The following is a 16,659-nucleotide window of genomic DNA, read 5'->3' on the forward strand; positions in this document are numbered from 1 at the left end:
TCCTCTGCCTCTTCGGAATCCAGCTTGTACTTCTGGGAGTTCTCGGTCCACATACTGCTGAAGCCTACCTTGCAGGATTTTGAGTATAACCTTGCTAGCGTGTGAAATGAGTGCAATTGTACGGTAGTTGGAGCATTCTTTGGCACTGCCCTTCTTTGGGATTGGGATGTAGACTGATCTTTTCCAGTCCTCTGGCCACTATTGAGTTTTCCAAACTTGCTGGCATATTGAATGTAGCACCTTAACAGCATCATCTTTTAAGATTTTAAATAGTTCAACTGGAATGCCATCACTCCACTGGCCTTGTTGTTAGACAAGCTTTCTAAGGCCCACTTGACTTCCCTCTCCAGGATGTCTGGCTCAAGGTCAGCAGCCACACTATCTGGGTTGTCCGGGATATCCAAATCTTTCTGGTATAATTCCTCTGTGTATTCTTGCCACCACTTCTTGATGTCTTCTGCTTCTGTGAGGTCTCTCCCATTTTTGTCCTTTATCATGTTCATCTTTGCACAAAATTTTCCTTTAATATCTCCAATTTTCCTGAACAGATCTCTGGTTTTTCCTTTTCTATTATTTTCCTCTATTTCTTTGCATTGTTCATTTAAGAAGGCCCTTTTGTCTCTCCTTGCTATTCTTTGGAAGTCTGCATTCAATTTTCTGTAACTTTCCCTATCTCCCTTGCATTTTGTTTCCCTTCTCTTCTCTGCTATTTGTAAGGCCTCGCTGGACAGCCACTTTGCTTTCTTGCATTTCCTTTTCTTTGGGATGGTTTTTGTTGCTGCCTCCTGTACAATGTTACGAGCCTCTGTCCAAAGTTCTTCAGGCACTCTGTCCACCAAATCGAGTTCCTTAAATTTGTTCTTCACTTCCACTGTGTATTCATAAGGGATTTGCTTTAGATTATACCTGACTAGCCCAGTGGTTTTTCCTACTCTCTTCAGTTTGAGTTTGAATTTTGCTATGAGAAGCTGATGATCAGAGCCACAATCAGCTACAGGTCTTGTTTTTGCTGACTGTATAGAGCTTCTCCACCTTTGGCTGCAGAGAATATAATCAATCTGATTACGGTATTGCCCATCTGGTGATTCCCATGTGTAGAGTCGCCTCTTGTGTTGTTGGAAAAGAGTGTTTGTGATGACCAGCTTGTTCTCTTGACAAAACTCTATTAGCCTTTGCCCTGCTTCGTTTTGAACTCCAAGGCCAAACTTTCCTGTTGTTCCTTTTATCTCTTGACTCCCTACTTTAGCATTCCAATCCCCAAGAATGAGAACATCTTTCTTTGGTGTCAGTTCTAGAAGGTGTTGTAAGTCTTCATAGAATTGGTCAGTTTCAGTCTCCTCAGCACTGGTGGTTGGTGCATAAACTTGGATTATTGTGATGTTGAAAGGTCTGCCTTGGATTCGTATTGACATCATTCTATCATTTTTAAGATTATATCCCATTACAGCTTTTCCCACTCTTTTGTTGACTATGAGGGCTACTCCATTCCTTCTACGGGCTTCTTGCCCACAATAGTAGATATGGTAGTCATCTGAATTGAATTCGCCCATTCCTGTCCATTTTAGTTCACTGACGCCCAGGATGTCAATATTTATTCTTGCCATCTCCTGTTTGACCACATCGAGCTTCCCAAGGTTCATAGATCTTACATTCCAGGTTCCTATGCAGTATTTTTCTTTGCAGTATCGGACTTTCCTTCCAGGCATGTCCACAGCTGAGCGTCCTTTCTGCTTTGGCCCAACCACTTCATTAGCTCTGGAGCTACTTGTACTTGTCCTCCGCTCTTCCTCAGTAGCAAGCAGAGCAATAAAAGTTTACAGACTGTATTTGTATATATTGCAGACGACTGCAAAAACAGTCATGGCCTTCCTTTTGAATCCAACACAACTGTGTCACTTTTCTATTAAGAATGAGAAGTGCTGCAGTGAAACATGGAGACATCTTAGGCTCGTCCCACATATTCCCCCATGCTCATTTCTCTTACATAAATACTGGCTTTATGTAGTGAGACTGCAACTCCCATAATCCCTCACCACTGGCTATGATGGAAAGGATGATGGAAGTTAAAATCCAACAGCATGTCTGGTCTAAATCTGTTTCATCCGCTCCCAACAACCACCACAGCCCCAGCCAGGCGGGGACTCCATTTTTGAAAAGTTTTCTGTTTTGTAGTTTGACTATTTTATTTCCATAGAATTAGTATTACTCTTTATTTTTATATTGTTATGCAAATCATTTGGTGAGGTTTGCAGAAAAACTGTATATAAGTGCTTTAAATAAAAAGTACTCCCACACCTCAACCTGGCAACACATTCTGGAGTTCACAAACTGCTTGGCCAAGAAGTAATTTAATACTAGCGAATTTGAACTATCTTCTTCTCCTTCCAGGCTACATCTCTTCCTGCTACTAAAAATCTGCTCCCATTTTCCAGAACAGATATTTAGAGTAAAAAGGAGGACTGCAGGCCAGGGGTGGGCTGCCATTTTTAGAAAAAGGAGGAAGGATCCAGCAGAAGTACATCTCTGGATCCTGTTTCTAATATAGGAATAACTATAGATTGGAACTTACGTTTTTGCTGTAACATCCACATACTGTCCAGGACGGAAGTGAGCTGCATACAGGGGAGTACCTAACACAGTGGGAGCAGAGAAGAGAATATAATTACAGTAAGCAAATGAAATGTTGTATAGCACTGAGAACAATGTGCCAATTTAAACCTCTGATTTATGTATTAATTTATTTGAAATATTTTTAACCTGCCTTTCTCTTAAAAAGGACCCAAGGCAGATTACATGATTAAAAGACAATATTAATAGCTAAAAACAATGAGTATGCAAAGGCAACTTATATCATTAAAATAAGATAATTAAAGCTATTATGATTAAGTATACAAATAATGAAAAGATGACAAATACCACTCTGAAAAATGATAAACAAAAGCAATATTAAAAACACAGTCAAAGAAGTAAGGCATAACAATCCATCTAAAAATCACACACAGGTAGTGAATCATTAAGGAAAAGCTTGCCTGAAGAGAAAGGGATTTGCCTGTTTACAGAAGGGTAGCAAAGATGGGGCCAGTATGGCCTCCTGTGGGAGGAAGTTCCAAAGCCTGGGAGCAGAAACAGAGAAGGCCCTCTCCCTGGTCCCCACCAAACTTGCTTGTGCAGATGGTGGAATTGAGGGAAAGGCCTCTCCTGATGATCTTAACACTGAAGCAGTCTTATAAGGGGAGACATAGTCCTTGAGATAGCTTGAGCCAAAGTCATTTGGGGCTTTATAGGCCAAAACCAGCACTCTGAATTGTGACCAGAAACACACTAGCAGCCAGTGGTGCTATTGTAACAGATGATATATGTTAGCAATCTGGCTGCCATGTTTTCGACCTGCTGAAGTTTCTTGACACTTTCCACATGAGTGTGCATTATAATAATCCAGCCAAGATGTAACTATGTCACCATGACCATATCAGACGTCTCCAGGAACGGGCACAGATGCTGCACTCATTTTAACTGTGCAAAGGTACTCCTGGTTACCATCAAAACCTGGACATCCAGGCTGAGACAAATCCAGGAGCACCAACACACACACACACACACACAAGCTGTGCACCTATGTTTTCAGAGGGAGTGTAGCCCCATCCATCACAAGTTGAATCCCCATTCCTTAATCTACCTTTGAACTGAACAGGTGCACTGCTGCCTTTTCTAGATTAAGTTTCAGTGTAGTCACCCTCATCCCATCCATTACTGATACCAGACATTGATCTGGACCAAAACAGCTTATTGGATTTAGATGGTGAGGAGAGACAGAGTTGGGTGTCATCCGCATACTGGTGACACCAAACCCCAAAACTTCAGAAAACCTCTCCCAATAGTATCATGCAGGATAATACGGGAGACAAAACAGAACCCTGAGTGGCCCTCCAGGCCAGTGGTCAGGGTGTCGGACAGGAATCCTCCAGCATTATTTTCTGAGTTCTCTCCTCCAGGAAGGACTGGAGCCACCATAAAGGAGTGGCTTCAAGACCCATCCCGGAGAGATAGGCCAGAAGGGTATAGAAAGCCACTGACAGGTCCAGCAGAACCAACTGGAACATATTCTTCCTATGCAGTTCCCAGCGTAAGTCATCCACTAAGGTGACTAGAGCAGTCTTCGTCCCATAACCAGGCCTGAAGCTGGATTAAAATCCATCTCATCCAGGAACCCCTGGAATTTAGAAGTACCTTGCCCAAGAATGGAATATTAGATACTGGTTGGTAATTACTCAGTAATGTGGGATTCCAAAGAGAGCTTTTTCAACAATGGCCTTTACAACTGTCTCCTTTAAGTATGATGGGATTCTATCCTGTTGCAAGGAGGTGTTTACCACTCCTCCTACCCACTCAACCGGTCTGTTTTTAGCAGCTTTTATAAGCCAAAAAGAGCAAGGATCCAGCAGACATGTAGTAGCTTTCACATCTCTACAGGTTCTGTGCACATTATCAGATTGCAAGAACTGAAACTCATTCATAAACACGGAGAAATCAGAGGTCAAAGTTACATTCACAGGATCTGTATCAACTACAGCAGACCTGGGCAAAGTGCGGCCCGAGGGCCACATACGGCCCGCGAGCCACTCCTACCCGGCCCGCAGACAGTTTTGAACATCAAAACCATTTATAGCTTTTTGTCTAAAGTTGATCAGTTGCTTATCTTTAACATACCGCAAAAATCCTCTTTAGTATTTGTGAAGATTAACAAGTTTAAAATAAAAACAATAATAACATCACTGTTTCATTTGATTTTTAAGTAAAGTTGGTTTGGCCCTTGAACACAGTTCAGATTTTTCATGTGGCCCCCCTATAGAAATTAATTGCCCACCCCTGAACTACAGCATCCAAGTCAGAGCGGATCTGAGCAATTTTGCCTGCGAGTTGCAGCATAGTCTGCATTCTCTTCTTGTGGGCTATGGCGAAATAGGCCCTGGACCACTCAAAATAGCTCCACTGGACAACTCTGTGCAGACTTAATGGTGACAGAGAAGAATGACTTCTTCGCAGCTACTACCACAGAATAGGCCTTCCAATGAGCCCTACCCTGTATTTAGTTGGAGTCACTCCAACTTTTCTGCCATTGTCACTCTAGTCTGCCTAATGCCTGATATTTTATTGTACACTGGCACTCTGTAAGCAAGGAGGGAAACAGAAAGAGAAGACACCCACTTCTTTTTTTTAATTTTAATTTTAATTTTTAACAAGGGGTGACAAAAAAGGAAAAGGGAGTTGAGGTTAAGAGGGAAGAGGAGAAACAATAACATACTAACATCCATTCAATACATATTGCCATATCAAAATTCCAATTACTCTTTTTACTATTTTCTGCCTTCCAGGTTTAAGTTCTCATTTCAATGTATGCTCTTCATACGCTGTCTGTTAACTTAATCCATTTATAGAATAAGTCCCATCTTTCAGTTGCCTTTTGTAAAGGACAGTCCTTCATCACTTCTGATAAAATGTCCATTTCCGCTGTTCCCCGTATCTTCTCTGTGAGATCTTCTTGTTTTGGCACCGTTGGACTTTTCCAATTTTTGGCATAAAGAATTCTGGCTGCAGTAACTATGTATATAACTATATACTCGTTTGTCTTATCTATGTTATCAGGCATCATACTCAATAAAAACAGTTCTGGGGTTAATGGCACCTTACAAAGCAATATTTGTTGCAATACAGAATGTACTCTTTTCCAATACTGTTTCGCTACTCTACATGACCACCACATGCCCAGAGTGGTCGACCAGACCAGATGGGCGGGATATAAATAAATAAAAAAAAGGATAATAGCTTCCCACATGTGCTTCACATTTCCAACACACATCTGATACATCTGTATACATCTTCGACATTTTTTCTGGAGTCAAATGCCACCTATAAAACATCTTGTATATACCTTATTTTTCACTCCATAAGACACACTCCCCCCCCAAAAAAGTGGGGGGGAAGTATGTGCGTTTTATGGAGCGAATACAGTAAAAAAGGGTTCAGCCACCACCACCGAGAAGCCTCCCACTGCCATGCTGGGAGGCCTCTGAACTGGCACCAGAGACTGCTTGCTGATTTGGACCTCACCATTCTGCATTGCTGGCTTCCCAGGATCTGATTCCTGCAGCCCACCTGGAAAACCAGCAAGGCTAACAGGTCTGTGGCAGCAGGAAGTGAAAACAGGCAAGGACCAAAGGGGAAAGATTAATTCTAGAAAGATCAGGGGGAACCACAAACGTACGCAGTTCCCCACTTAGTCAGTTGATTTTCCCACATTTGGGGAAATCACAGGGGTCAGCACATCCAAAGTGCAATAGATGAGCCTTACCCTGGGAAAACCACATTTACAATAATGGTATCTCCCCTGCCAGGTATGAGCTGGAATGGCCCCTCCAACTCCTGCCCCTTTCTGTGCCCTGTCCCCCAAAGGCATGGCGACCCCCGGCTGCACCTCCTGATCAGAACAGGGCTGCACAGCCCAAGTCCCGAAAGAGGCCAGGAGAGCTCTTCAGTGTTTTGGGGTGCCCCACAGGACCCCTATCAGGGGCTGGATATTCCTCCCACAATCCTCCAGTGCACAGATATTAGCATACCTAATATGCGGGGAAGGCAGGGAAAGCGAGGAAATTCAAACTTTCAGTTAGTGAAGAGGCTGCTTGTCTGCTTCCTTGCTAGTCCAAGCAGTTAGAGAGCTGGGAGAGAGACCTGGGACTGCCTGGCATTGTCATTTTAAAATGTAAAATTTATTTCAAAAGCTGTTTGTTTGGGGTTAGTGCTTGGGTGAAAAGGTGCTCCGTTTGAGTTGGAACCTGCTTGTGTAGAAATGTGCATGCCTGTCTTAAAAATCTGCTTGTTTTACTTTAAAAGCTGCTTGTTTGGGGTTAAACTGTGCTTGGGTGAAAAGGTGCTCCATTTGAGTTGAAACCTGCTTGTGTAGAAACGTGCATAGGGGTACTTGCTTTAAAAGCTGTCTGCAAAGCCTTTCAGACCAGCACCGATCAGCTGTTAGGTGGGGAGAAGGGAGGGGAAAGGAACGGAGAAGAGCACAAAATGGCTGCCTGCTGGCTTTTAGCTGTTTAGGGCTCTTTTTTGGCTGTTCTGGGGTCTACCAAGGCACTGTGAAGAGCAAGACTCAGTCTACAGTACCTGGTAAGTTACTTTCTTTTAAGTTTTTTTTTAAAGTTTCTGACCTCCCCCCCCATAAAAATGCATTAATTAATTTTCAATGCATTTTTATGGGAAATTTGGATTCAACTTGCAAACTTTTCAACTAGTTCTGGGCATCTAATAGAGAATGTATTTCCAAAGGGTGTTGCAGCAAGGAAACTAACTGTGCCTCGTGACTTCTACCTGGATTACAGTACCTGTTTCCTGATTTCAACTACTATAGTTTGTATTCAGTTTTTTTGGCTCTTCAAGAACATTGTTCATGGCTTTGTGTGGCCTAACCTGTTGTGCCTTGCATGCTATAAACGTTCAATTATGTCAGAAAATGGAGATTTGGTCTTATGCTGAGCATGTGCTACTGCTGGTGAATGGGATCAGGTTAAGCTTTGTGTTGCTGTTCTTTTGCATAACCTAAAGTAAATAAGGAAAACCAGCTGTTAAATAGTTTAATTCCACTATTTATCCTCCACACAACTAAAAGGGACCTCTCAATGCAGTGCCAAATCAGACAAACCATTTCTAACTTAATATAGGCTTGAGCAGTAGCTGGGCAGAGTTGCACAACAATCTCATCTGTCATTGAGACATTTCTATAAGCATGGGGAGGAGGTGGATGAAAGGAAATGTAAAATATAGGTAGAGTGGTATAGGTCTTATCACTGGCTGATAATGGTCTATATAAATGCCACTGTTGACTGCTGTTCACTTTACATGGTTCAAATGTTATTCTGTTATAGTTTATTAAACATTTTATTACACTATTTGGTTCAGAATATATTTTCACTGTGTTCCTCCTCTAAAAATTAGGTGCGTCTTAAAGTCAGGTGCAGCTTATGGAGCAAAAAATACGGTATTCTCCTTAAAATTAACCAATCTTGTAAGTTTTATATTATTTTGCCATATTTTCAACTATTGATCAATATCAATATTATGCCCTACATTTTGTGCCCACTTAATCATACATTCTTTAACCATTTCATCTTGCATTTTGATTTCTAACAGATAGTTATACATGTTCTTAACTATTTTGTCTTTTGAACCTAATAAAAGCTTATCAAACATCGTTTGTTCTGAGTAGAAACCTTCTATTTTGTCTTTTATATATCTAGATTCCAGCTGTGCTCTGGACTGCCAGTCTATATAAATATTCTGTGTCTCTAGCTCTTCTTTAGAACTTAATTCACCATCCTTTTAAAATAAATCTTGATATCTTAAAAGTTTTGCTTTTGTCATGAGATTACGTTGCGTAAAGGCCTCTATAGGTGATACCCATACAGGTGTTTTGTGATAAATTTGTTGTATAATCTTTCTCCACATGCCCAATAAAGCTCTTTTTATCATATGTAAATTAAAATGCTTTTGCTCTTTATTCTTTTTATACCATAGATAAGCGTGCCAGCCTAGCTGTAAATCATGTCCTTCCAAGTTGAGTAATCTATCATTTTCCAAAGTTATCCATTCTTTTATCCAATCTAAAATACAAGATCTATAATACAGAACCCAATCTGGAAGACCAAAGCCCGCCCTCTGTTTGGCATCTTGCATTGCTTTAATTTTAATTTTTGGTTTTTTTACCTTGCCATACAAATCTCATGATTATCTTATTAAGTTCTTGGAAAAAGGTCTGTATTAATATGATAGGAATTGTCTGAAATAAGAATAAAATTTTTGGCAAGACGTTCATTTTAATCGTCGCAATCCTTCCCAACAACGATAATTCCAGTTTATCCCATTTCTCCAAATTGTTCTGTATCTCCTTCATCAATTTCATATAATTATCTTTAAATAGTGTACTCGTCTTCTTTGTAATTTGGATCCCTAAATATCGAATTCTCTTTTCCTCTTGGAAGTTCGTCTTCTCTACTAACTTCTGACGTTCTTGTTCTCTTATATTTTTAATAAATATTTTTGTTCTGTTTTGGTTTATTCTCATTCCTGCCATATCACCAAAGTTTTTCAATGTCGCCATCAGGTCTTCTATTGAACGCACTAGATCTTCCAGTATAATGACTAAGTCATCTGCAAAAGCCTGAAGTTTATAGATTTGGCCTTTTACTTTCAATCCTTTCAATTCCTTTTTATCTCTGATTTGTTTGGTTAATATTTCTAGAGTCAAAATAAATAGTAGTGGAGAGAGTGGACACCCCTGTCTGGTACCTTTCTGTATTTGTATTTCTTTTGACAGCTCGCCGTTAATTCTCACTTTTGCCTTTTGTTGACTGTATATTGCTTTAATTAGCTTCAAAAATCTTTCTCCAACTTGCAGTGTTTCCAGCAAATTTAACATAAAATTCCAATTGAGATTATCGAAGGCTTTCTCCGTATCCAAGAATATCATGGCCATCTGTTTCTCTGGGTGTGCTTCATAATATTCCAGGGAGTTTAGGACTATCCTTATATTATTTTTCATCTGCCTTTTTGGAAGAAACCCAGACTGATCTTGATGTATTAACTGAATTACAATTCTTTTCATTCTGGTTGCCAGGATGGTCGCATATATTTTATAATCCACATTCAACAATGAATAACCCGGTGGGGGGGGTTATGTTTCTGTGCTGGCTATTGGTTTTAAATCAGAAAACTGTTTGCAAAGGTCTGTCTGGCTGTTGGCCTCTAAAATGCATTTTAGTCTTTTGGATGCTTGGTTTAAAATGTGTTGGTTTAAAATATGTGGGTTTAGCATGTGTGGCTTTAAAATGTGTTTTAGACTACAAACTCTCTCCCCCCATTGTCTTCTTTCACTCTCTGTCTTCTCTGTTTTTGTGCTTAAAAGCACAAACCTTTCCCTGTGTGCCCCAGCGATGACTTTCTTTCTTTCTTTCTTTCTTTCTTTCTTTCTTTCTTTCTTTCTTTCTTTCTTTCTTTCTCTCTCTCTTTTCTTTCTTTCTCTCTCTCTTTCTTTCTTTCTTTCTCTCTCTCTTTCTTTCTTTCTTTCTCCATTGTTCCTTCCCCCCTCCCCCTCCCTCCTTTCCTGCCCTTGTTTTAACCTAAGTTCATCTTAGGTTAAAAGAAAAAATCTCCCCCAAGTGGTAGAGGACAGATTAACCGGTTTTGCATTACCGTATTTGCCAGCCTACAAGACGACTGGGCCTATAAGACGACCCCCCTCCCCAACATTTCCACTCAAAATATAGAGTGGATGGCTCTGCTGCGGCGCCAGCGGCAGCTGCCCGGGGCTCTGCCCGGGCCCGCCCTGGACATTCATGGCCAGCAAGCAGGAGGGCGAGGAGGGGAAGTGGCCGGCAGCGGAGGAGGAGGGGAAGGGGAAGCAGCTCTTCGGCGGCGCGCAGGCGAGCAGGCAGCTGGCTCAGCTGCAAGGAGGGCGAGGAGGGGAAGCGGCTGGCTCGGTGGCGGCAGAGAAGAGGAAGCAGCTATCCGGTGGCGCGCAGGCAGTTGGCTCAGCGGCACAGGGTGCCGGGCAGCCCGGTGGTGGGCTCTGGCTGCTCAGGCATGTCCGGCTCTGCTTCCCTCCCTCCATCTGGACTGCCCGCCTGCCTGCCTTCCTCCCCTGCCAGAGCGGCCCTGTGTCACTCGGCGGCGGCAGCTCCTTCCTGGTGCAACTGAAGTCGTCTTGTACGCTGGCAAATACGGTAGTTCCTATGGGAACTAATGCTTCGACTTACAAACCACGCCTTGACATAAGAACAAAAAACAGTCAGAACGGATTAACTGGGCTTCAATGCATTCCTATGGGAAATGCTAATTTGACATATGAACGTTTTGACTTATCAACATCTTCTGGGATGGATTAAGTTCATAAGTCAAGGCGCCTCTGTATAGAAAAAGAATTAGTTATTAATATACACTTTCAAATTACAGAGGAAGATTGATCTTGGCCAACAAAGCTCACAAATATTTTCCCAATTACCATTTTCATACAAAATAAGCAGAGTTATTTCACAGAACAGCAAAAATCCTAAAGAAATTAGACTGCCATAGGTATAAGCATATAAACTGTAGCAGTGAAGGGCCACTAATTCACAAATTGTTGCTTGAACTCTTTCTTGCATGCCAAATTGCATGACTAGCACCCAGTGAGGAATCTGTTGCAACTTGTACTAAAGCCGGTATACATCTCCACCAGGTTTCTGGCCAATGGCAACCAGTTTATTAAGTTTAAAATATTCACTTCATCTCGAAAACTTTCTAGAATGAAGTAAAATAACAGCCATGCATAATAATAATCCTGCACTTACCTGAAAATAAAAAAAAGTTAGCCTTTCTCATACATGGGTTTTTCCCCTTTTTCCAATCACATAATATTAAAAGGTATAGGTACATTTTTATACTTTTTAACAATTGGTTTGGCTTAGCGAGAAAAACATCATGCAAAATTATATTCAAGTTCCTTCCATTTCACAAAAATTACCTGGCTTAATGATAGCATTCTCTGACACTACAAATACTGAATGTTTCTCCTTTGGAGGAACGCCAACTTCCCTGTACCGCTGCATTGCAGTTTCACTTTTCTAGAAGAAACACACACATAACAAAAAGGAATTTAGAATTTAGGAATTTAGACCTTGCCATTAAAAATGTTAAATTTTTTAAACAAAATACTGCAGTGGTTGTTGTGGGTTTTTCGGGCTCTTTGGCCGTGTTCTGAAGGTTGTTCTTCCTAATGTTTCGCCAGTCTCTGTGGCCAGCATCTTCAGAGGACAGGAGTAGCAGTCTGTGCTCTGGTGCAGTTTGTTTGGGAGTTGGTTTGATGGCTCTTCAAAGCTTCACAGTTCCGAAGAATTTCTAAACCATCTCAACAGCATCCACCCAAATATACAATTCACCATGGAAAAAGAAATAGAGGGCCAACTCCCATTCTTAGACATCATGGTCGTACACAAAACTGACCTCCTATTGGAACACAAGGTCTACAGAAAACCCACCGGCCACAGAGACTGGTGAAACGTTAGGAAGAACAACCTTCAGAACACCGCCAAAGAGCCCGAAAAACCCACAACAACCATTAGATCCCGGCCATGAAAGCCTTTGCGAATACATAAAATACTGCAGTGTTTAAGGATCTGTTTGAAAATACTAAACATAGCTTTTCTAAAAAAGAACTTAGGCACTACCATTTCTAAAAGTATCACATTATAGCTGTTTACAAGTCTACGCAGAAAGAAGCTTCATTGTTTCAACAGTGTTTGATTTCAGGTGAGTGTGTGTAGGGCTACCATTTTCACATCAGAAAAATCTAGTATGGTTTCTATGCTAAATGGAAGGAAGGATGAAAGTTATTGTGTTTAACTACAACAGACAAGTGTGCAGTTAAGGCATATTTTAAAGACACACTTAAACTAGGCCAAGAGGTACTTTCTTTCTCCATGGATACCTGGGGGTTGACACTCAGTGATGATGATAAGGATTTTGAACATTGACAGTGTTCACCCCAATGATAAGTGAGAATCCTTGTCTTATCTTTGCTTACTGTGAACGAGCCCTGCACTGGTGCACACAATTCATTTGCTCATCCTTTTGATGAACTTAAAGACAGAGACAACTGATCTGTTGCATAAAACCAGACCAATTTAACAAGTAAATTTTTTTTTAAAAAAATATAAGATTTCCTATTTAAAATAAGGTTTGAAATCCTTGTATTGCTTAAGGGTAACAAAGCTGGATCCTGGATTCAAATATCAGAATAAGCTCTCCTTTCCTAATTTACCTTGCAAGTGCAGTCGCTCATTCAAAGTCACCCAGAATTCCCAACTTAATATATGAAAATTTAATTAGTAAATTCTCAGTCCTCCTCTAATGGTACTAACCATGATCCTTCAGGCAAAACCCAACAAGTTAAAGCATACTAACATAATACAGCTACAGCACATGGCACTTTAATGGCTTCAAGGCATTATGCAATGGACTTGCCTTAAGATCAGGCTTCCCCCCCCCCACATTTTCCCTTTCCTACCCACTTATATTTGCAACATCTTGCCTGAAAAATATATTGGCCACCTCAAAGGCATGCATGCTTTCTGTTCCTTTCAATGGGCCTAGTAAAATTATTGTTCCAGTATGGATTTTGGAATTTGATTTATGACCAACGTGGCTTCCTTCAGTTTTAACAAGCTAGGAATGGATAAAGATTAGAGATGGGAATGAACTGCTGGTTCAGTGGTTCACATTGGTTTGTTTAGTAGCCAAACAAGTGTTTGGTGCTTCGCAGCCCCACCTCCTGTGGTGGGTGCCCGCTCAGAGGCACTGCCTAGAGAAGGTGGGGCAGGGTAGCCAGGAACTGCATCTGACTGGGCACCTGCCTGAGGGGGGGGGGCTGCAAAGCACCAACACCTGTTTGGACACTAAATGAGTTGAGCAGTTCACGCCCATCCCTAATAGAGATTAGTAAAGGTAACTTCTGTTTTCTATATATGGATGAATTCTACCCACTTAACATACAGAGGAGTTGACTTACCAAATAAATCCCCAATGGTTCAATGCGTCTACCCTAATGTTAAGCAACTGGATTTCAGCCATTATATCTTCCTCTCAAAAACAAAGTATGCCTATTTCACCTTTCCTTCAGGGAGATTGGGCTGTCATTCATGGTCCCTTCTTTCCTGACAATTTCATTATCACAGCTATGTGAATTAGGTCAGTAGAAGCTCACGGTGTCCTTGGCTCAAGGTCATCCGATAAGCATAACAACTAAGTGGGAATTTCAATCTAGGTTTCCTTCCTTAAAGCATGCACTTTGTCTACTACATGACATTAACGGTGGCCTCATTTATATCTAATGTAAAACCACAGCTTAGCATCAGAAGATCTAGCCTGTGCAAGTCTCTGGCCTTTCTACCACTACCCCATCAAACCACGTCACAGTGAGTTTAGAGGCTATTCCCATTTTTTCACTGAACTGCAGCGAGGCAGTATGTCTGAACCTAGATAAACTACAATCAACATTAGCATCTAGCTCATCTAATAAGGAAGATGAGGAAGGTGCATCCAAACTCGAATCTGGAGGTGCTGGCTCACTACCACTCAAAATATAAGGAACTTTTAGAACAAAAGAAATGTGCATTTATGTCAGCTCGTTGAGAGAAACTAGGGCAGGCTGTGATGGAAAGGAAAGAGAAAATTCTGGAGTATGGTCTCAGACCCGGATATAAGTCCCAATCCTGCACCAAATGCCTGTATCACAGCAAATGCCTGTTGCCACCACTTTGAAATGATTTTCAATAGTGATGCAGATACTGGGCCAAAAAAAGTGAGACCCCCTAGATCCTACTAATTTCCACATCCAAATGGCCCCCAGTATCAGAACAGGAAGTGTGCAAAGTTATTGATGCTCTAGCAACAGACAAAGCACCTGGCGAGGACATGATCCCGCCAGAGGTGTATAAGAACCCAGAATGCTGGGCCCCAGTTTTAGTACAACTCTTCTCTCACATTAATGCTACAGAAATTTTCCCTGAGGGGTGGAGCCAGAATATAATTTTCCCAATTTATAAAAAAAGGCAATAAATCCATCCCCCAGAACTATCACCCAATCAGCTTACTGGACATCAGTTCCAAGCTCTATACTTCTTTTCCAGAAGCTGGCTAAATGGATGGAGGAAAATAACATCCTTCACCAGGAACAAGCAGGTTTTAGGAAGGGCCATAGTACAGTAAATCAAATCTACATCATCTTGTAGGCAAATATACCACCAGGCGAAATGGCTGTTCACAGCTTTTATTGACTTTTCCTCTGCATTTGACACAATCACCAGAAATCACCTGTGAGATAAGCTCGCAGAAACTAACATCGATAAGATTCCTAACCCTAATACAGGAACAATATTCCAACAGAAAGTTGAGGGTAAGGATTAGCACAGATGGAAGGCTGACAGAGGAAATTTGTACTAAGGGGTAAAACAAGGGTGCTTATTTGCACCCCTACTCTTTAACTTTTATATTAATAATATTGTAACAGCTTTAAACTATCCAGACCATTCCCCCCACAAGCAACCCTGAGTGCTCACTGGAAGGACAGATCCTGAAGCTGAGGCTCCAATACTTTGGCCATCTCATGAGAAGAGAAGACTCCCTGGAAAAGACCCTGAAGTTGAGAGAGTGTGAAGGCAAGAGGAGAAGGGGATGACAGAGGATGGGATGGTAGGACAGTGTCATTGAAGCGACCAACATGAATTTGACCGAACTCTGGGAGGCAGTGGAAGACAGGAGGGCCTGGCGTGCTCTGGTCCATGGGGTCACGAAGAGTCGGACATGACTAAATGACTAAACAACAACAACAAGTCTTATATATGCTGATGACATTGTATTACTATCTATGAACAAAAAGGGACTAAAGAAAAGTTTAAGTAAGCTCCAAGAGTTCAGCCACCTAGAACAACTAAAAATAAATTACAAAAAATCTAACGGGATGATTTTTGGAAAGCATTCCCCCAAATTCAGCTGGACTATAGGTGAAAATAAAATAGAACAAGTCCAGACCTTTACTGTAAGTACCTAGGAGTGCATTTCAATGAGAAAAACTACTAGAAATCCCAGATACAGAGCACCAAAATATCGGTTCAGAAATCTAGCCATGCTTTGACCAAATTTTTCCATTCTAAAGGTGGTAACCTAGTAATCGCAGCTTTAAAAGTCTTTTCAGGGAGGGTGATCTCTCAAATGCTTTATGGAATTGAGATCTGGGGTATGAATCAGAACAACCGACACCATCTTGAAGTAGGACAGGATACGTTACTGAGACATATCCTCGTGGCACCCTAGGGGACTCCGGCAGCTTTTCTTAGAACAGAAATAGGCATGGTGTCCATTAAAGCCTGGGCAACTCTAGCTATATTCTTCTACTATAAGAGGGTGATGGATATGTCCAGTCACCGTCTACCTAAATGCTGTATGGTAGAGCAATGGAAGAGTTGCGGCCGGGCAACTTTAGTTCAAACCCTACTAAAATCTAAATTCCTCTCCACTGACATTTTTGGTTTTTTCTGGGGTTAAAAGAATGTTGAGAGACTGGATCTACAAATTAGATAATGACCACGACTTAGCCTTAATAGACTCTTCAAATTTCTCTCACTCGTACTATCTGCTGAAAACAAATGGTACTTACATACACTTACTTTTGTCTCCCTGAGAGCCAGATTCGCAGAACTCCGTTATCAAACCATGCCAACATGACAGCATGAATGTCCCCAAGCATCTAAGGCTGTGTATTTGTGGAGCAGGTGAGATATTTACTCACCTGTCAGCTCTATCAAAACCTTAGAGAAAATTTCCTGGGTAACATTTTGGCTGCTCTACAGGAGGAAAGCCCTCAGATAATTGTGGTCAGGTTACTTTTGGACTGTGACCCATATGTTACATAAAGAACAGCGTTGTTTGCAAAAACAGCCAGAAATATCCGCGGTAATTTCCTGAGAGCCATCGCAATCAATTGTGCGGGGGACTCCCAGATATGAAGGGTCTCTTATTTTATATGTCTGTGATTTTATCATGATTTTACTTGATCATATTTGTATTTTA

General features: G+C 41.3%; 1 protein-coding gene and 1 non-coding gene across 2 annotated transcripts in view; both read right to left on the bottom strand.

The window, feature by feature from the left end:
• The window catches only part of MRPL3 (mitochondrial ribosomal protein L3), a 55,489-nt gene that overhangs the window by 26,205 nt on the left and 12,625 nt on the right, over positions 1-16,659 (bottom strand). Inside the window, exons 5-6 of the mRNA XM_020806866.3 lie at positions 11,558-11,657; positions 2,570-2,630 (exon numbers count right to left, since the gene is read on the bottom strand). Coding sequence (XP_020662525.3) covers positions 2,570-2,630; positions 11,558-11,657 — 161 coding nt within the window. The remainder of the gene's footprint in view (positions 1-2,569; positions 2,631-11,557; positions 11,658-16,659) is intronic.
• Positions 6,244-6,400, bottom strand: LOC144583907 (U1 spliceosomal RNA). Its single transcript, XR_013537849.1, has one exon. It is a non-coding gene; the product is annotated as a U1 spliceosomal RNA (small nuclear RNA).

This window comes from Pogona vitticeps, chromosome 6 (assembly GCF_051106095.1).
Source record: "Pogona vitticeps strain Pit_001003342236 chromosome 6, PviZW2.1, whole genome shotgun sequence".
NCBI lineage: Eukaryota > Metazoa > Chordata > Lepidosauria > Squamata > Agamidae > Pogona > Pogona vitticeps.